This window comes from Chionomys nivalis, chromosome 8 (genome assembly GCF_950005125.1).
Source record: "Chionomys nivalis chromosome 8, mChiNiv1.1, whole genome shotgun sequence".
In the NCBI taxonomy this organism is placed as follows: Eukaryota; Metazoa; Chordata; class Mammalia; order Rodentia; family Cricetidae; genus Chionomys; species Chionomys nivalis.
This window is the reverse complement of record NC_080093.1, coordinates 12,901,400-12,921,230: the sequence shown is the minus strand read 5'-3', so window position 1 is coordinate 12,921,230 and position 19,831 is coordinate 12,901,400. Positions and strand designations below refer to the sequence as shown.

Below are 19,831 nucleotides of genomic sequence, written 5' to 3'. Positions count from 1 at the left end.
TCTGACTTTCCCACCCACTAGACACTTCGTTCTCATGTGCTGCCGTGTGGGTAGGGTAACTGTTCCTTCTTTGTGTCAGTTTTACCTGCTCTGTCTTGCCTGTCAGTTCCTGACACTGCTTCATGGTTAAGTTCATGTTTTATTTCTGAGAAACCGTCTTGTGCTTTGTTTCAACCTAAGCAATAGCACTTTAAATGACTTATCTATAATCGCTGATGCCTGTCCATTCAGTTCATTAAAACAAAATATTATAAAATGGAGGCCTGAGGAGGCCATGTCCAGAGTTCTGTCATGGTCAGGTTCTGGCGAGGACCACCTTCTTTAGGAAAGAACTCTCTGCATGTCCCTTAAAAGAATAGTAGTCCCATTTAGAGGGCTCCCGTCTTGTGACCCTAATCACCACTCAAAAGATTAACCTCAGGAAACTATCAGGGTTAGGTTTCAATAAATTCAGACTACTCGTTGCTTTCCCGGCCGCCCAGACCTGAATAATCACACAGAAACTATATTAATTACAACACTGTTTGGCCAATATCTTAGTTGGATTTCTAGCCAACTCTTATATCTTACATTAACCCATTTCTATTAATCTCTGTATCACCACAAGGCTGTGGCTTACTGGGCAAGGTGCTCGCATCTGTGTCCTTCAGCAACTAACATGGTGTCTCTTTGACTCTGCCTACTCTCTTCATATATCTCTGTTTGGATTTTCTGCCTGGCTTTATTCTACCCTGCCATAGGCTGAAGCAACTTCTTTATTAACCAATGGTAATAAAACATATTCATAGTGTACAGAGGGGAATTCCACAGCAAGTATTTTTGCTGCGTATTGTAGGGCTATAAGATGAGTATAGTTTAGATCTGAGGTTTATATGGCTTGTAGTTCAGTGCAGAAAAAAACTATGTCAGTAACTTGACACAAAAAGTAGGTGACAGTTACTAATAGTTGTCACTTGTTATGTTTGATGTTCACATAGCATGCTAACAAGATAAGTTAGGCAGTGCCCTTCTTCTATAGCAGAGGACTAACTGAACTGAGTCTAGAACCTGTGACCGTGGGAAGTATGTGGTCTTAACTATTGAATAAAATGTTTGGGGTTAGTAGGTTTAATCTTGGCTATCAGAGTAAATCCTGATTTCCATGTACAGTGTAAAGCGGTGCATAATTGTTTATCTCTTCTTTTTTAAGACACTGGAAGAAGAGTTTGCCAGGAAACTGCAGGAGCAGGAAGTGTTTTTTAAAATGACTGGGGAGTCCGAATGTCTTAATCCATCAGCACAGAGCCGTATCTCCAAATTCTACCCTATTCCCACCTTGCATTCCACTGGGTCATAGCGACAGCAAGCATTCTCTGTCTGGATTTGGCTTCTAAGTGCATCCTTATGTTCTCTTCATCTTCCACAGCACATGTGACTCACAAAGACAATCACCTGTCCATCTTCTCGGTGGTTTTGAAAATTGGTTCCTTGGATTTTTTTTTTGTTGTTGTTAAGCAAAGATGAAGGGCAAATGAACTAAGACAGATGCTAGGCCATGTTGGCATCTTGCAGTAATTCCCTAAGGTGATTTTGTATATTGACCTTAAATATTGTATTCTTTAGACATAGTACTGAAAAACTGCCAGAGAAATGTTTAAAGTTATTTGGGGGATAAAAAAAAACCAAACCTGTTACATCAGTAAGTATTAATAAATATTGTTTTACTTGATTTCTCAATGATGCTAAATTCTATAGTTAAGATTATGCTGTAGAATTGGAGTGATTTTCTTTTGGTAAACCAACTATTATTAAAAAGCCATGAGCTACAGAAATATGTTTATTGATTCAATACATAGATATATTTTTTATCATTAAGCAGGATCAAAGTCTTTTAAAAGAGAAAGGTTATTTCAGTAATTTGTCACAAACATTAGCCTGTGTGGGCAGGAACAATAATTGAGGTGCTAATTTTATTAAGATAGTGCCTAAAACACTAAATTTTAATCATATATAAAATGGGGTTTTCGTTTTGATCAGCAGGAACAAAATACCCTTCTCATTGGTGGACATTACTGTTTTAAAAACGTGTTTATATTGCCATTTAATATTCATCCTAAAACAAAGGTTGTACAAAGTATGGAAAGATGAATGAACTAGCTTTAAAATGTGCAGATTGAACTTAACAGAGCTCACCACACTGTCATATCACAGACTGAGCTCGCCCACATCAGAAGCCTCCATCTCAGAAGTTCTATTTCTGAGTGATGCTTAAGGGCCTCTGTGCCCCTAGCTGCAGTCACAGCTACAGTTCTGAAGCTAGTCTTAGAAGAAGCGTTGTCCGCAAAGGATTTTCATTCAGTATCAGACACACATGCAAAGTGACATTGTAAAGTTTCGAATGAGGTTATTCAAGTGCATTTCGGTTTTATTTTGTTCCATGTTTAAATTAATTTCTTTGAGTCGGAAAAGCCTGAAACCTTTATCATGTGGTTGCTGGTACATGTGCTCATTAATGAAGTGTTCACTTTTGGTTCCTTCTGAAGCTCAGAATCTCAGCCGCGTCAGGTCAACAGTATTATAAACAGCACATTTGTGAATGATGCTTGCTGCCTGCCATTGGCAACCTGTTCTCTTCTAAGAGTGCTAGGTACCAAACTGTAAACGTTTCAGTTTTTAGTTATATTTTGAGGTTGGTGGAAAAGTAGAACTGTCAGTGTAATGTGGAAACACCAGTTCATGTTAAGGAAATGCAGACGTCTGTAGTACTTTGTTGACGTTTATTTGAAAACTTTGGATGCTGGATTTTATCTGGTTTAAAAATGCATGTGTAATTTTAACTTTATAATTATTTTGACAAGCTTAATTTTCTTGGACAACCTTGTAGGTAGCCTTAACTTTCAGCCAATTTTGTTTTTTATATAAATATATATACGTATATATTATAATGTATGGTTGTAAATTCATACACTTAGCACATGAATGTGTTACTGTATACAGAATTCTTAATGCTTTATTTTCAGATGCTGGGTTGAAAACTGTTTGAAAGCCTTTAAATATATCTTTATAAAGTAATATTCAGGATGATGATGGAGATTGTTTATATTGTTATGATAAAAGACAGAATTATGTTGCCCAGTGTATTTAATGATTTATTTGAAGAGGGAGAGGGGAGGAAAGCTCTTATACACCACTTTCTCCTTTGAATTTTTCAGCTTATTGGATTTTTACAAATGAATACTCCAGTCAGTGGGCTTTATTTTCAGTATCATTTAGGTAATTGTAGACACGATTTAGTCTGAGTATCTTTCCTTTCTGTTTCTATTCAGCTTGACATTTAGAGCATTGTATCTGGAATGCAGGCTGGAGGGGTTGTCTACCTGAAGCCTGCTCTTTGGATTCCCCGCTCCTCCTTGAGTTTATTCCTGTGGGTGCAGGGACTGCCCTGTGGTACACTTGTAGAGGGGACACTCCTCTCCACACTTCAGGTTATATATAGAAAGTGTTTTGTTACAGAACATGCTGTTTCTAAACTTGTGCTTCCTTTAAGACCATATGCCAGTAGATAACAGTGATCATTCTTTGCTGGGTGAAGTATAGGTGGGGAGTGGCTAAGGGCATTGCCTTCTTTGAATCTGAGAGTGCAGTCAGTCCATCTGCTGATGAAGTTGTTTGGTTGCTGTGGCAGAATGCCCCATTCAGTGCATAAAGGAAATTCTCCATGCAGTCACCTCCCCTTTCCCTGCATGCTTTGGCCACACCACACCTCCACCCACCACACTTCTTCAGGTCCAGCTCCTAGAGCTCAAGCGCAGGGTTTCCGCAGACCTGTTGACCCCCAGGCTGTGGGTCGCTGAATTAGCTGCTGTTTTAGTTGGAGTCACAGTAAGCTCTTTCTTACCCTTTTCTGTGGGTGAGGAGCAAATTTAGAGTGCTTTTATTTTGTTGAAAATATTGGAACCTTCCCACATGCCAGGACATGGCAGATTGTAACTAAGTAAGAAGCAGAACCGGAGCTACCTCTAAGCAGTGTTTCTCAAGCACACGCTCTCAGGCACGTGAGACCTTCCCCGTAGAGGCTTCTCTGATTTCTTGAGCATCAGCACGTCTCAGAAGTAACTTTTTTTTGTGCTCTTCCAGGTCCCCTGTACCCTCATACTTTCCCCATTCCACACTGTGCTAATTATAAGACAGAGACTCTTCTAAGAAGCCAAACTTGGCCAAATTCATAGCTAGAGATACTGCAGACCGCCCGGCACGGGAACTGCAGCTGAAGAGGTGTCAGCTTTAATGGCCTTCTGGTCCTTTCGGGGAACGGTCTTGTAGGACACGGGTGATATTTTCAGTGTTCTCTTACGTCAGAGGCAGCAGTTATTGCCTCTGCTGTTGCTGTTCTTTGGCTGACGTAGTTTTAATAATGCTTTAAAATTTCTGCTACAAAGCTTGGAATAGAGTTGACCAGTTTCAAATGTTGGCTGCAGCTTAAAAATTTGATTCTTTGCAGTGTAATAAGTTCACAAGCTAAATTTTTGAAGAGAATTTCATTTCACGTTATGCTTCTTGTATACTTGGGATTAGAAACATGCCTTTTCAATCACGGGATTGTCAAACAATAAAGTTATTTCTTAATCTATTTTGGGAAACATTTTTTTAAATTAAAAGAAAATCTTAGGAATGAGATTGTCCTGCTGAGACACTTTGCAGGTCTGTCCCCCCTGCCCTTTTGGTCCTACTTACATTTTTTAAACTTGCACTTTTCTTAGTCTTCTGACATTCTGTGTTTATCATCGATCCTAGTCATCTGTGGTAATCTCTCCCTCCTGACAAATGTAATTTTTGACTTGCTGATAAGTACCTTCCAATATGCAGACTCCTCTGGGAGGAACTTCCAATGTCTGTGTTCACATAAAGTGTGTGTGTGCTTTAATTTCCTCTTATTGGGATGGAGTATTTGTTTCACCAAGTGTTTCAAATCCAATGAAAAATCATATGCTAAAAAGCCTTCTTGTTATTGTCAATTGATTTGTTCAACACCACTCAGTGGACATTGGCAACCCTGCTTGGCAGGTGTGCAGCTTGGCTAGAGGGAGGCTGTGATGTCATTTTCTAATCTCAGAGTGCTGTGCACTACTGAGCTCATTCCTGAACCACTGCCCCCCTTTCCCAGTGAAACAAAAGAGGCTCAGATACACAGCTGTCCAGCTGAAGTGTGGCTTGTGTGTGTCTATCCTCTCTGGGTTTTGTCTGAAGAAAGCTGCACAGTTGGGACTTCCCTCCCATTTCTTCTGAGTGCAGAACTCTGTGAAGACTTGGGTGTCTTCGTAAAGTCTAATAACAAGGGGACATTTCCTAGGTCTGATTAATCACGGTAGCAATCATTAACATGTAATACTTGAGCCCCAAAGTAAAAAGTACTGTTTCAAAAGGTTTTCATTATGAAACTGATAAATTCTTTAAAAGATACATTGCAATCATTGTTATCCACAGTGGGTATTGTTCCCTGTGGGTGATAAAGCAAGTTATCTGAAATTGTGAAGGCTATATGAATTCATGTGCAGAGATCCCCATGTTGATTTTTACGGGTAGCCATCAGGTTATAACATCCAGGCCAGAAGACCACACAATGTTCTGATGATGTGCTTGCATTGGTGCTGCTGCAGCTGCTTGTGGGAGTGAAACTAAATCGTGTCCTTTCTCTAGGATATGTAAGATATTCAGGAGAGAGCATAGAAAAGTAAGGAAAGTCATCCCAGAACTTAGGAGGCAGAGGCAGGCAGATCTCTGAGTTTGAGGACAGCCTGGTCTACACAGAGATGCAGAAGTGAATTTATGTTAATCCCATGCTTGACTACCCAGCAATTGAGAGACACAGCTTGTAACAAATTAACAAATGGCCGTTGCCCAAGTGCAGGCTCTTCTGATCTTACCATGCATTTCTTTGGGGTCTCTGATATGTGCACATTTTCCTTAGTAGACATTTTTGTGGTTTATATATTTGGCCTCCAGTCATGCATTAATTGCAAAGAAACTTGCTAATTTGTTGTGTAAGTGTTTCTATTTCAAGGAACTTAGAAAAAACAAACTTCTTTGTCCGGTGTGTCCAGGTTGAGCTAGTAGCTTCAGATAAAATTCTGCTTTAGAGCTCTCAGGGATAAAATGTTAAAAGGCAGGGCCTAAAATGTAACCAGTCTTCTCTGCTAATGTTTGTAATAAACAGCATTAGAGTCAGACCCAGGTAACCCAAATTCTTTTTTTTTAAACTTTCTTTTTCACATGATTCATAGTAAACATACTAAAAAAGGAAAAAAAACCTTTAATTGAAAATTTTACAATTGAAATTATTTTTCATCTTACAGCTTACATACAAATACTTTTAGACAGTGAAAAGTGCTTAAAAACCAGCTGCACCCATGCCCTTTCCTATGTGCAGAATGGGGTATGGAGGCCATGTTTCCTTTCCTTGTCTGCTGCCCCTCCTGTGCTGTCCGCTGTAGTCTAGTGTGGTGTCATATCGTGACTTCCGGCATGCACAGGAACACAGGCCATAGCTCCAGTGGGAGGTGGTTGGCATCTCTGCTGTGATAACTATCCTCGAAGGAGGGGAACTTCTGGAGAGTGCAGAGTGATCAGGGAAGGAACTGGAAGCACAGCCTTGGAACAGTGACCAGAAACCATCAAGTGTCACCCCCGCCAAGGCCCCCATTCCCGTTCTCCATTTTTCTGGGCTCATTTTTTAGGCAAAGCGCCAAGACTCCCCACCCAACATTTATGTACCTGGCTTCTGAGGTTTAGGCCTGAGTTAAGAAGCCAGGGAGCTAAAGAAGCCAGGGAGCTCAGATCTATATAGCAGAGAGGTTAAATCTCATATTAAATTTTGCAGCTATTCTGAAGGCCCACCCAATCAATGAAGCTGTTTCCAACTGTGTGTCGTTGAACTTTCTGTATGTATATATTTTGTTCCAACTAGAACAAGTGTTGCTAGGTGACTTGGTCTCAACAAGATGTGAACCAGTTCTAGTTTTCACCCACAGGGGATACTTGGACACAGACACCTGAGCATATTTCAAGAACTGGTCCAAGAACTCGGTGGTTCTGCCAAGTGCAACTTATGGCTTGACGGCAATACTTCTCCTCCTCCTCCCAGTGTAGACTTGGTCGCCTGAAAGTCCAAAGATGAGTAGGAGTTAAGTATGTCATGACCTATGAGGACCAGTGATACCAACAATGATGGCTAAAAGTGGCTTGAATAGTTAATCCTTTGTAAAACAACTTATTTTCAAGTTATTTGCCCTATTTTGTTGCCAGGTTCTTTCTCACTCTGCAGCAGCTCTGGTCTTCCTCCTCATCTGTGCTAAATACCTTTTTATGCATAAGTTTTTGTTTGAATTTCTCAGACTAGCTTGGAAGCAAATTACTGTTTCTCTGCTGAGCCCCAGAACCTCAGAAGCCACAAGATTCGGACTTACCCTTGTCTCCTTTCTCTCCTTTTTGCCCTCGAGGGCCAGGTGGCCCAGGAGGACCTCGTTGTCCAGCAAGGCCCCTGTCACCTAGAAGCACAGAGAAGATGTAACATGTATGACATGTATGGTGTGGCACAGTGTGGTACCAGCAAAGGTGCTACTACTTTTCAGTAAGAGGTGGTCATTACACACGATTCCCATTGCCACTTACCTTTGGGTCCTGGGGCGCCCGCCTCTCCCTTTTGCCCAGGTGGGCCTGGAATAGCTCCATAAGCTGCAAGGAAGGAAAGAATCTGGTTTTAGACTAGAGGTTGCCGGAGGTTTGGGAGGTCGAGCGGTTTGTTCAGAGCGACACAGAGAGTGGAATCTGGGCATGTAGAGGGAAGTGGAGCTGGCTTCATGGTTCTGGAATCTCAGCTACAGGGAGAAGGAGGCATTTGTGTGTCAGGTCCCTTGTGAGACTAAGCAGCAGGCTAGGGCTGGGGAAGCCGTGAGGGCATGCTTACTCCGGAAGAAGTCCATGAGGTCCTGTGTCACATTGCTGTAGGCAGAGAAGACCTTGCTGATGCCAGGAGGGCCCTGGGGCCCAGGCACGCCTGGTGGGCCCTGGACAGTGTAGGCCATCCCTTGTAGCAGGCCTTGACCTGCAGAACACCAGGATGCAGGTATAGGAAGCAGATACCACTCACAGTGGTAAGCTGCAGCAGAAGGGTAGTATCCTCAGACAGCCTCGCTCAAAGCAGCTAAACCTGAGGAAGCTGCCCTGAGGAAGAAGCCCTGCAGCTTCCTTCTCTGTTCTTCAAGACTGGCCTAGCCTGTTGTGACATTCCTCGGGGGCATTTGGCCACAGACCTGTGCTGATAACTAGAGGGAGAAAGGACTTCTTGGCTAACAACTGACAAGTTGCATCTCTGTTACTGTCAGACTTGCTCTGAGCAGAATACCAAGCCCTTTGGTGTTCCCTGTTCCCCCACAGCTCGGTGTCAATACTGGGCTTCCTTGCACTGAGATGGTGGAGACTTAGGATGAAGTCTCCTCTCTTTCGATCCCTGCTCATCTGATTCTAGAGTTTCTATCTTCACATTCATTAAAAACAAGGGCCAGTTTGTGAGAACTATGTGCCAAGAAACACCCATGCTCCTCCCCCTCTGAGGTCCAAGGGTTCTGACTTACGCTGCATGCTCTCCGACACCCGCACTGCCAGCTTGTTATAATCCAGGTCTCCAGTGAAGCCAGCCCGGAGCGAATCGCCATTGGTGCCATATAAGCCACCTGCAGCTGCCCCATAACCTCCGCCTGGTCCGATATCAGTACCATAGGGACCCCCATCTCCTGCACCAAAGGCTCCGCCTTCACCCAGGGAGCCTCCTGTGGAAGAGCTGTAGGAAGTGCCTCGTCTGTCAGAGGAGCTGCTACCCCAGCTGTAGTTCTCTCTTAAGTGACCATTTCCAGGTGGTCCCTGGGGGCCTGGAGGGCCTGGAGGGCCAACGATGAAGCTACGGACATCAGGACCTGTTGGGTAGAAAGATGCATTAGCCCGGATTGCGATGGACAAAAGACTTGGGAGCTAGGGGGTCTCTGGGGTTTGAATAAAATCCCTTAGTGACAGAGTACATGTACAGAAGAATACAGTTGAGTAGAGAAACTGGTTGACAATCTTGTGCCTACTGCGCCACTTACAGGAGTAATGAAGTGTAGAGATGGGGGGACAGGAGGCGACCAGTGTCAAGGCACCTACTTGTGAGGTAGTTAATCAGCTCGCTGCGGAAGTTATCGCTGTTTTCAGCTGCATAGGTAGCCAGAGCTGCTGAGACACCTGGGGGCCCTCGAGGACCTGGGGGTCCAGGAGGGCCTGGAGGGCCTGCGATGGAGGACAAGCCAGCAGCTGGGTGGGAGGAGAGGGAATGAGGAAGGTCAGGATCCTGGGCAGAGACAACTAGATGCTCAGTTCCCTTGGCCTACTGTGGGCCCTCCATGGATGGAGGGAAGGAGATGGGAAGTGGAGGGTGGGGGATGCTTACTGGGCCCCTTGTATGCAGGAGGAGAAAGGACCAGGTGGCCCCTTTCTGACATCATTTGGGGATAGCTGCTTCCAAGGGGCCCTTCTACCCCACAACCCACATCCTGTTCTCCTAGACCTTCACTACCAGGCGTTAGAACCCTTATTCCTTGACTGATCACACGGCTCATGAGTTCTGCAAGGGCTACAGTTAAGAGCCCTTTTTCTTCCCCCTGCCATGGCTCATGGCCCCCCTCAAGCCCCAGGCTCCATCCCTGAGCATGCTCCTTCGGGGAATGGCACATTGATTCAGTTCTCTATGGTGGCCCTAGCGAGGATTAGGGATGCCCGCGGGGTCAGGCCGCAGCCCTCTGCCCTCCTCCCCCTGCTCCCCAGTGTCCTACTGTGCAAGTAGGATGAGAGGTCCTCCACGCTGATGCTGGACCACGCGCTGCCTGGCATCCCTGGTGGCCCGGGTGGTCCTGGAGGCCCAATGATGTCCCTATAGTCAGACCCTGGGACATCGATGGGCAGTAAGGAGTCAGTCACAGCCTGAGCCAAAGGTTCAGTTTCCATCCCAAACCTATAGATGGAGTCCCTGTTTGGCCTTACCTCGGAGCATGGTGAGTAGCTCCTCATAGGATGTCCCTGGAAGGCCAGGGGGACCTGGTGGGCCAGGATGCCCAAAACTGATTCCAGAACCTGGGGAACAAGGTCTCAAGTTGTTGGGGACTCATGTGGGACAGGGGAGCTCAGATACAAATGGCCTGTCGGGGAGGAGAGCAGATAGCAATCTGGACTGAAGTGGGGTCTGAGGAAGGGAGAGAAGGGGGTCGGAAAGAAGATGAATAGGAGAGAGATGCAGACAGTCTGGGCAGTGACGCCCAATGGGGAGGGCACTGAGCAGAGCATAGGGCCACACTGCTTGATGGCTGCTGGGTGTGGAATGTTCACGCATAAACAAGTGTGCTCGTGGCTCAGACTTGCTCTGAGCAACCCTGGAGACTGCAGTCCCTGCAGGGGTCAGTGCAGCTGGCATGGGGGTGAGGAGGGGTCAGTGTCTTAGTGACACTGGATACCCTAGTCCTCATCCTGTACCCTTCTGACCACTCACTTGACATATAGTTGAGAATGTGTCTGCTAAGTTCTCCATAGTCCAAGGACAGGAGGGACCCATCTCCGCGGACTCCTGGTGGCCCGGGGGGACCCGGGGGACCCGCCAGGTGCTGACGTAGGAACTGCCACACATCATTCCCTGGAAAGGAGAGGGTATGCTTTATGGATCAACCCAGAAGCCCAGTCAGGTCCACCTGCTCTGCCTGGCTCCCAGTATTGGATCTTGGTCCTTGGGACACACACACACACAGGCTGGGGGTAATCAGCCTACTTCTGGGTGTCTGCAGTGGAGGAAGATGGGAGATTCACTTTCCCATGATGCATTTGTGACCCAGCACGTGAGGTGGGACAGTGAGTGTCACTAAGGACTTGCAGGCCTTACAGAGCTCAGCCTGGGACTGGTGCCCACCAAGTGAGGTCAGAATAGAATAAAGAGGCCCCACTCTAGCCCACGGTGGGTGACTCACGTCGCAGCATGGCCAGGATCTCTTCGGAGGAGGCAGAGGACAAGCTGACTCCATAGCCAGACGCTGTGGGAAGAAGACCTCAGGTTACCCCCTTGGTCTCAGAGCTGACCCCCTAATGTCCAAACTCTGAAAGTCAAGTCAGCTTGTTGTGGTCTTTGCAAAATGAACAGCATTTCAGGCTACTTGGGAGGCCAGAAGAGGCCGGGTGGAGACTCTGGCTTTTTGTAGGGAATGCCATGTTCTAGAATATGCTTTAGCCTGACTCCTACTTGACTCTGTCAAGCAAGGGTCTCTTCTTGTGAGCAGAGATGGGCCTGTACTTGGGAGCATGCTAGTCAAATGCGTTTCATGCCTGCCCCATCATGCCTGTTCCCAGCAATACAATGTTTGCTGAAGCTGGGCCCTGTGACCCAACTATGACGAATGTGAAATCAAAGGTTATATAGTCAGGGGAGGGGTGCGACAGCCAGTGAATTGAGAGATGAGGTTCTGGGGATCCGGGGGACGCTTTAGGAGGAGGGTATCAGAGCACTGAAGGCTGACACTTACTTCGCAAGTAGCTCACCACCTGGCTTGCCAGCTGGGAGTAGTCGAAAGTCTCTCCTGTGACGGTGATGGCAGGCCCTGGAGGCCCTGGTGGGCCTGGAGGACCCTGAACTCCAGAGAGATAAGACCTGATGCTGTCACCTGCCAACAAAGGAACGAACAGTCTAGTTTGCGGCCAAGAGCATCCGGTCTCCCTGTGGTCACAGGCGGAGGAGAGAAAGTCTGTCCTGGTCCACATAGGGCCTGAGCCATGGCCAGCAGGGAGCCTGGACTGCTTGTTTTTTTTTTTTTAATTGGTATTTATTGAGTTCTACATTTTTTCTCTGCTCCCCTCCCTGCCTCTCCCGCACCCTCCAACCCTCCCCCAAGGTCCCCATGCTCCCAATTTCCTCAGGAGATCTTGTCCTTTTCTACTTTCTACTTCCCATGTAGATTAGATCTATGTAAGTCTCTCCTAGTGGCCTGGACTGCTTTGCTATTGATAGAGAACCTGAGGCTGAGGCCTGTGCTGTCCATAAGGGTTTGGGCTGACAAGACTCTATAGTCAGCCATCCATGTGATATATCGCTCAAACACAGCGATGGGAGGGGCATGAGCACTTTTGAAAATGTGTGCACGTGCATATGTGTATCACTTCCGTGCATTGTGTAGTATGCGTATATAGATCTCCAGATAGGATGAAGACGCAGCATGTTTATGGACAGGTATGTTGGCCAGCTCTCGGACCTGCAGGCAAGTCTTCACGGGTGGAAGACATGGGCCTGCCACATAGATGACTACCCAAACACCCCTTCTCCTTCTCCCTCAGTCTCCTTCCCAAGGTGGGTGTCGGGTACTCACTCTGCATGTACTCTGCGATGTAGTGCTGGATGTCCTGGCCAGAGCTACGGAGGGAGCCTGGAGGCCCAGGGGGCCCAGGAGGCCCAGGCGGGCCCTGCATGTACGTAGTACTGGATGATCCACCTGCGGGGAGGAGAAAGGGTTCTGACTAGGTTTCTTTACTCGGCATTGGTTGGGTCCAGGCATTGTGTCCCTGCCTGGCCTTGGGCTTTCTCTGGAGAGAAGACAGGAGACTAGCAAACAGAAGGGCCACATCTTTAAGGGTGCAGAGCTGGGTGCTGACCCAGGGCAGACCTGCCCTTTCCTTCCGCAGTCTCTCACCGCCTCACAGTCTCCCTTCTCTCAGACCACCTGTAGCTCTCAGGGCCTGCTGCATTCTCAGCTTTGGTCCCCAGGCACAGTCCGCTACCTACAGATGCGCATGCACCTTTTCTTCCATCCCCCACAAGCTTGTGGCCTCCTTAAAGGTAGCTCATGTAGAGCCTCTGAGGAGCTACCGAGTTACCATGGAAATCAGAGACGAGGAGATGAACGGAGGGATCAACATCCTCACTGGGACCCCCAGTCTCACTTGGAGATGGAAGAACTTTATTCTCTTTTAGTTCTTACCATGAGAGTGACCACCAGGGATGCCAGGAGTACCTGGGACACCAGGATCACCTGCAATCCAAACCGAGAAGCCCTGTTTGTACCACCTCCTCCAGGCCTAGTAAGTTCAGCACCCTTCGTGGGTGGCTCAGCAATCATTCCTTGTCTACTACAATCTTACTTGCAAAAATACCATTTTTCCCTATGGGGAGGCACCCTAAAATCCACAGTTGCTGGGCCTGCCTCCCTCCCTGAGTAGTAACACACACATACACGCATCACGCACGCATGCACACACACTTGTACACACACCAGCACTGCATTCAGGCTTGTACATACTTAGCTATTCACAGGGACTCTGATCTACTTGTGTGGACCAAATGCACTCTGAAGAAGCTCAGAATTCTCGGGGTTCAGCTCTGGTTACCTCGCCCCCACCCCAGGTTGTGTTTGATGTTTGCTGATGTCCTCTGAGGCCTGGAGGGTCTTGCAGAAGGACACCAGACACTGTGAGAAGGGATGGAGGCTGGCGTTGGAGTAGACAACCTGGGGTATCTCCATCGGGTGGAGACTGCTGGCAGAGTTTTTGACCACCCTGCCACTCTCCTACTCCCATCCCACACTGCAGGATGCTGAGCCTGGCAGAAGTGCCCTTGCCTGTCCAGCCTCGTCTAAATGCTTTGGCCACCAGGCAGATGAGCAGATCCCACTGGTCTCTGGGATCCCTGAGACACTGATCTTACCTTGGTCTCCCTTGGGACCCGGGGGGCCAGGTGGACCCGGACGGCCAGAGAAGAGGGTTTCTGCGAGGAAAGAAATAGTAGGAATGTGGATGAGGCGCTTCTGGGGAAGCAGCAGCTGGCACAGTACTGGGCACGCCGTAGATGCTCAGTCAACCCCTGTCCTACGTGTGTGGGTTTGTAATATATTTGCATGCTCAAAAGGTTGGCATGCGAATGGATGAAAAGATGACTAGGTAGACAGGCGGGTAGGAGGGGATGATGGGTGGATGGATCTTCTCCGGGGCCTTGTTCTGGCCTAGTGGATGTTCTGGGTGGACGGATCTTCTCCGGGGGTCTTGTTCTGACCTAGTGCTTAATCTTAGGTTATTTCCATACATCTTTGTTAATATTGTTGCTCATATTTGTGTGTGGGCACCTTTCCTGCTTTATCAACTCTCTACTCTCTGAGGGCAGGAACCAGGCCTCCTGCTCACCCCAGGGTCTCCCAAGAGTAGTCCTGGCTCTCCCTGCTAATCAAGTTCCCAGTGTAGCTGCGCTGACGGAACATATTTCCTACATGCAGCAGATAGAGGGGGGGAGTCTGTATTGATTCTCCCCTCAAAATTCAGAATGGGGCAGCCTGGGGAGCCAGTCAGGAAGGTCGGTCGCACTGCTGAGACCACAGTCAGGCTGTGTCTGAGGGACGAATGGGTGTGACTGGATGTCCCAAACTTACCTGAATCAGCCAGGAAAGATCCTGGTGGTCCCGGTGGGCCTGGCACACCTTCCCCTAGGGAAAAGAAGCCCAAGACTCAGTAGAGCCAGGGGGTGAGTCAGCTGCCCTCTGTCTGGGGGAGGAGGCAGGGACGCTCTTCCTGAGAGCCAGAAGGGCAAGGCTCTGTCTGGGTCTCCTTGTCTCCCACTTCCCCTGTCCTTGTCCCCTCCCAACAAGGGCTTCAGTTCTCACCCGGAGGGCCTCTGGGTCCTGGTGGGCCTGGGATGGAAGGCCCTGTAGAAGGCAGAGAAAGTGCTGGCCTTAGAGGGCTGCTTAACTCCTAATAGCAGGGTCTGAGCTTCCTCATAAAATGTTCATGTCCCCCCCTCCCAAAGATCAACAAGATCTTACCTGGTGGCCCTCGTGGGCCAGGTGGACCGGGGGGACCCCGTAAGTCAACACCTTCTGTAGAGGGAGGCGGATAGAAACCAAAGGCTCTTCACCATGCTTGATCTCTCGCCAGGATGGCGAGTCTTGGGGCTGCCGCCCAGGCCCTGGCTGCACAACACCCCTAGGACCCCATCTGCTGAGACGCCCCCAGGTAGAAGCAGGGGAGTGGACTTCTATATCAGCCAACCAGAGCTCAGGCCCCACTTCTGTCGAGCCAGCTGGCAACCTCAGGCAACTTGTCACTCTCTCTCAGTCTGTTTCCCCCAGAAACCAGGGTCACTGAGACCTGCACCGCAGGTCAGCAAGATGCCACCAAACACTGAGCCCCTTGTGTATCGACAACATAAGTGTTCAGGGGGTGGCGCAGCTGCAATCCCCCTTGGGCTCTTGAAAGAGCTTTGTGGACGGGAGGCCATAAGTGTCAGACCTCCTGTGACTGAGAACCCAAGTCTCCTCATCATAGTTCTCTGAGTCAGGTGACTCCTGCCAACCATACTCACTCCCGAGGTCTGGCTGATCTGACCCTGGTCCTGCTGGAAGCCCAGAGCCTGTCAGCTGCCCTATCCGTGTGACTGTGCCTCTCACGCCAGACAGACCCTGCCGTTCTTCCCAGCTTCCATGGCAGAGCAGGGAACATGATCATTGTGACATGAGACTTTGCAATGACTTCACTGTGCAGCTGCCCAGGCCCTGACACCACTGTCATCTCTTCCATCCCCTCCCCCACGACACCTGCCCTGGACAGCGGTTGCACTCACGGGCAGAGAGGACCTCGGAGATGGAGCTACCACTGCTTATGAATGAGTCACCAGCAAGTCCTGGCTCCCCTCGTGGGCCTGTGGGGAGGACACAGAGTTAGGGTGCCCACTGCCCTCCTCCGGGGTGGGACCAGATACAGGGTAGAGCCTAGTCAAGGAAGTGCAGACCCTCTCAGAGAAATGGGGAGAGATGAGAGGAGTGGCTTCCACCATGGTGGAGGCCCTGCTTCCGCCACGGTGAAGAGCCTGAAAGGCCCTGCTATTTCTTCCAAAGCACACATCTCCCTCTTTATCTAACATTCAGGGGCCTCAACCCCACCTGGGAAGAATGTCCCTGTGACTCAGCCCACAGCCTGTGATTTTACAGGATGGGACATACCTTGTTGTCCTGGGAGACCAGCAGGGCCAGCGGGACCTGGAAACAGTTATGAATTACAAAAAATGCTAAATCCCACCCCCACTCTGGGGGTCACAGGAGAAGTGGAGGAAGGGGCAGGGATTTGGGGATCCACAGGCATCCTCCAGGAGCGTGGACTAGCTGGCTGTGTTGGGATGGATCAGTGACCCCAGGTCAGTCCTGTAAGACTATATGACAGGAAGGGGACCCTGAGGTGGGCAGAGCTGTCTCTTTATTGGCTGGGGACATTATCTCAAATGCCCCCCGCTCACTGGAGCATACTTGCATTGGGTATGAATCATGTACTTAATTTAGATATGAGTATTTTAAATAATTAAGACACATAACAAGATAGCAAGGGTTTTGGGAAAACAGAAACGAATCTCAAGTGCTTGGCTCCCAAGCATTTTGCTTTGTTTCATTTCCGCAGGGTTTTTAATCATCTATTTTATAAGATTATGTAGCTGTAACCACGCGCTCTCACAGGCCCCTGACAGCGGGACTCTCCAATAATGCTGCCACCCCTCACGGCTTTCCCCACATTTCTGCAGCCGTCTCATGCTGATGGAGGATTTGGGGGTACTTCCCCCTCACAGAGCACTGGCATTTGTGTTTCTAAGAAACAAAGAGTTCAAGAGCCTTCCTTCTGATTGGTCCAAGCTCTGGGGCAGACACCCTCCGCTGCTGTTGGTTGCTGTGTGACCTTAGGCATGTAATTCACCCACTCTGGTCTCAGCTTCTCATCTGCAGATGCTGTAGCATCAGGGTCCCCGGGTTATGAGCATGGGCTTTCTGGAGCCCCCTTTTCTCTCTTCCCCTAGTCCTGCCCTTGCTGTCAGGATTTGAACAAATGTGGCTAGAATCCATTGCATCTATAACCTGCTGTTGACTGGGGACAGAGCAAGAAGACAGACTGACCTGGAGTCCCTGGAGGTCCTGGGGGTCCCATGGCACCGGGAGGTCCGGGAGGTCCAGGGACAGTGATTGTTGATGAGCCCTCTGGAAACAGAAGGGACATGGAACACTGAGCCCCATTCCTGCCCTTCAGCAGTGCCAGCACCCCAGTGGGGGGCAGGTGTGGCAGGCCAGACTCTGCCTCTCACCCCTCTGGCACCCCCCCTCCGCCTCTCCCTCCCTCCCCCCTGCTTCCTCATGTTAACCCACAGAGCTCACCTCTGTCCCTTCCTAAACACCACCCACCTGCTGGTGGCTGACATGGGGGCCCAACTAGGCCGGATGGCCCAGGTAGGCCAGGCAAATAAAACTCAGGGAGGGGCTCTCCAGGGCTGCTTACCTGCAGTCATGACTCTGCCTGGAGCGCCGGGTTCACCTGGGGAGGACGAGAAGAGTAGACAAGAGGATCAATCAGTGGCTTGATAAATCACTCTCCAAGTTCCTGATTGTGTTGGAGAGCCACCTGTGGTCCTCTGGCTCTCAGGCTAACAGGATTTTAATAGTGATGGGAGCCCAGGGTCCAGAGCATCACTTGTCTCTCAGAGAAGAGTCTCCTGAGAGGCTATGGAGAATTCACCCTTCCATGAGGCTGGCATGGGGCTAACAGGAGACTCATTCTCAACACCTCTGCCCACCTTTTCTTCCTGGAATGGCCATAGGTGGAGAATTTTTCTAAAGGTCAAAGGGTACATAAAAGCCATGATCTCGTATGTACATTCTAGTTCCTGGAGCGAGGGGACGGACTGGCCTGGGACGAGGGGATGGACTGGGCAGCATGAGAAGGGTTCTGGCGATTGGCCCACTGGGTGATCCCGAGTTACATACAAGGTGAAGAAAATGTAAGTGCGAGTGAAGGTCTTTCAGGGACAGGACATGGGATTCTGTGTCCCCAAGCATGTCCACCACTCGTGCCCCTCTCGACTGGAGACAGCAGAGGAGTAGGTAGGGCGCGGGAGAGATCCTGGGGCTGGAGCCAGGCTTAGTGTGAGAGGTCTCAAGTTTTACTCAAAGAGCTAAAGAATGTAGCTCCATTGACCAGGGTCCTCCCAGGGACTCTTAGTGGCTTTGGTCTCCTCTCAGTGCTTTGCTGATGTCCTCCAGCAGGGTGTCAAGGTCACAGCAGGAGAAAGTACTTGAGTTTGTTCTGAGAACACAGCCTAGCGATTGATAACTTTCTCTGTTCTGCATCTCCTTCAAAGAGGCCCTGAAGCCCCCCTGGACAGGAAGTTACCGAGGAAGTCCGTGGTGCCATCCCTAAACCTATGAGGTCTACTGGAGCCACCAGAAACTTATTGTCCTAGGAAGTATGAACTCAACTGTCATTTTTCTTGGGTTACATTCATTTATCCTCAAAATGACTTTTTGGTTCAACTGCTCATTGGAAATAATAGTGTTTTTAATTTTTTTTTTTCTAAGGTGACCATGAGTGCTTGTGGCCAGAGTGTCAGGGTTCAGGAGCGTGGAGACAGTTTGTGTCCCTGAGTCCCTGCATGCCTGGCCTTGCTCAGGGCTGGGGTCTGATGGGCAGAGTGTCACCATGTGCCCGGTACTGCACTGCGCTAACCAGACCCCTGTCAGTCCTTCCTTCCTGTGTAGACAGCTGTTTCTTCAGATCTGATGTCCTTGGCCACACCTGGCACAGGGTGGAGGATGAGACCAATGGAGGCTCTAGTCTCAGAAAACATCAGGTCAGTGGGGATGGAGCCTAGGTGACAGGGTATTTTAGCGGCAAACAAGGGCTTGGAAAACTTGGGGACCAGCAGCTTCCTGTCCTATCTTCCTGCCACAAGGGCCTGGGAACACAGAGATGAGTCTTAGTCTGAGAATGGCTAGCTGGCTAGAGCAGGCGCCTGAGGACTCAGGGCCTGGAGGACTCTGCACAAATCTCAGAGCTCCCACCGTCCTGCCTTCAGTAGGAGCCACTAGATGCCACTGTTGGTCCAGGCTCTGGTCAGAGCAGCCCTCCCTCTTGCCAACCCCTCCCTGCTGTTAAAATGGCTGATGAAAAGAAACTCCCCCCTCCCCCCCAAAAAAAACCTTCTTGGGAAAAGTCACATACCTTTAGTCCCCGGTCGGCCAGGGCTACCAGGAAGTCCTAATGTGATTAAACACAAGTCAGTCAGGATGACCAAAGCCTGGCAGGCAGATGTGAGTGTCTGCCCTCCTCCCTCTCTTCTCTCTGGCAGTAGCCAGCGTTCTGCATCTCAGCCAGGCCACCCCGGCTGCCTGATCGGGGCAGCGGGACTCAGGTCTTGCTTTGAGTCACCCAGAGTGAGAGTGAGGGCCTCTCACCCAGAGCCCTGTCTGTGTCTGGGCAATGGAGGCACAGCAGGCATGGGTTGAAGCAGGCATAAGCTCTGGGGGATTCCGACCCCCTGGGTTACAAAGCTGCCACTGTCCCTCTCCCTGTCTGGGGCAGGACCCATGCTGTGCAGAGCAGCAGCAGCTGAGGGCCTTTGGGTAGCCTGGACTCGATTTCACTGTGAATCTTTGTCCAGTTGCCTTTAGAAAATTAGGGCCTGGGCGTGTTGAAGATAATAAAAACCAAGCAGGTTTTACAGCAGGGGCTTTAACACAGTCATCGTCCCCAAGGGAACCCCGGGAGCCAGTGCTAACAGAATTCCTGGCCAGCAGGGTCCTTGAGGCTTGGGTCTTCTCCTGGGCATTTCTGCACCAGATGGGAACAGAACCCAGCACGAACAGGATCTGACATCACTACACCAGAAGCCGTCTAGATTGTTCTCTGTGTGCTTTTCTCTTTATGGTGCTTCTCAGAACTCACTATGACAGAACCTGAGCCTGTGTTGCTGGAGTTGTGAGCGGGAAGCCAGGCTCACGTGACT

At 49.2% G+C, this 19,831-nt stretch overlaps 2 protein-coding genes across 4 annotated transcripts in view; one reads left to right on the top strand and one right to left on the bottom strand.

Moving 5' to 3' along the window:
- Slk (STE20 like kinase) overlaps window positions 1-4,963 on the top strand; it is a 53,954-nt gene extending 48,991 nt beyond the window's left edge. For both annotated transcript variants that reach the window (XM_057777663.1, XM_057777662.1), the window contains one exon: window positions 1,190-4,963. In XM_057777663.1, coding sequence (XP_057633646.1) covers window positions 1,190-1,336 — 147 coding nt within the window. In that variant the 3' untranslated portion in view covers window positions 1,337-4,963. The remainder of the gene's footprint in view (window positions 1-1,189) is intronic.
- Window positions 4,964-6,451: 1,488 nt separating this feature from the next.
- The window catches only part of Col17a1 (collagen type XVII alpha 1 chain), a 39,481-nt gene continuing 26,101 nt past the window's right edge, over window positions 6,452-19,831 (bottom strand). The window contains exons 32-53 of one of the 2 annotated variants that reach the window (XM_057777887.1): window positions 19,048-19,083; window positions 17,329-17,364; window positions 16,953-17,033; window positions 16,017-16,052; window positions 15,638-15,715; window positions 14,841-14,894; window positions 14,682-14,723; window positions 14,451-14,504; window positions 13,736-13,795; window positions 13,014-13,064; window positions 12,405-12,527; window positions 11,568-11,705; window positions 11,019-11,081; window positions 10,550-10,690; window positions 10,048-10,137; window positions 9,840-9,950; window positions 9,175-9,321; window positions 8,610-8,948; window positions 7,943-8,080; window positions 7,648-7,710; window positions 7,443-7,523; window positions 6,452-7,135 (exon numbers count right to left, since the gene is read on the bottom strand). In XM_057777887.1, coding sequence (XP_057633870.1) covers window positions 7,083-7,135; window positions 7,443-7,523; window positions 7,648-7,710; window positions 7,943-8,080; window positions 8,610-8,948; window positions 9,175-9,321; window positions 9,840-9,950; window positions 10,048-10,137; window positions 10,550-10,690; window positions 11,019-11,081; window positions 11,568-11,705; window positions 12,405-12,527; window positions 13,014-13,064; window positions 13,736-13,795; window positions 14,451-14,504; window positions 14,682-14,723; window positions 14,841-14,894; window positions 15,638-15,715; window positions 16,017-16,052; window positions 16,953-17,033; window positions 17,329-17,364; window positions 19,048-19,083 — 2,015 coding nt within the window. In that variant the 3' untranslated portion in view covers window positions 6,452-7,082. The remainder of the gene's footprint in view (window positions 7,136-7,442; window positions 7,524-7,647; window positions 7,711-7,942; window positions 8,081-8,609; window positions 8,949-9,174; window positions 9,322-9,839; window positions 9,951-10,047; window positions 10,138-10,549; window positions 10,691-11,018; window positions 11,082-11,567; window positions 11,706-12,404; window positions 12,528-13,013; window positions 13,065-13,735; window positions 13,796-14,450; window positions 14,505-14,681; window positions 14,724-14,840; window positions 14,895-15,637; window positions 15,716-16,016; window positions 16,053-16,952; window positions 17,034-17,328; window positions 17,365-19,047; window positions 19,084-19,831) is intronic. The other variant, XM_057777888.1, reaches the window with a different exon arrangement.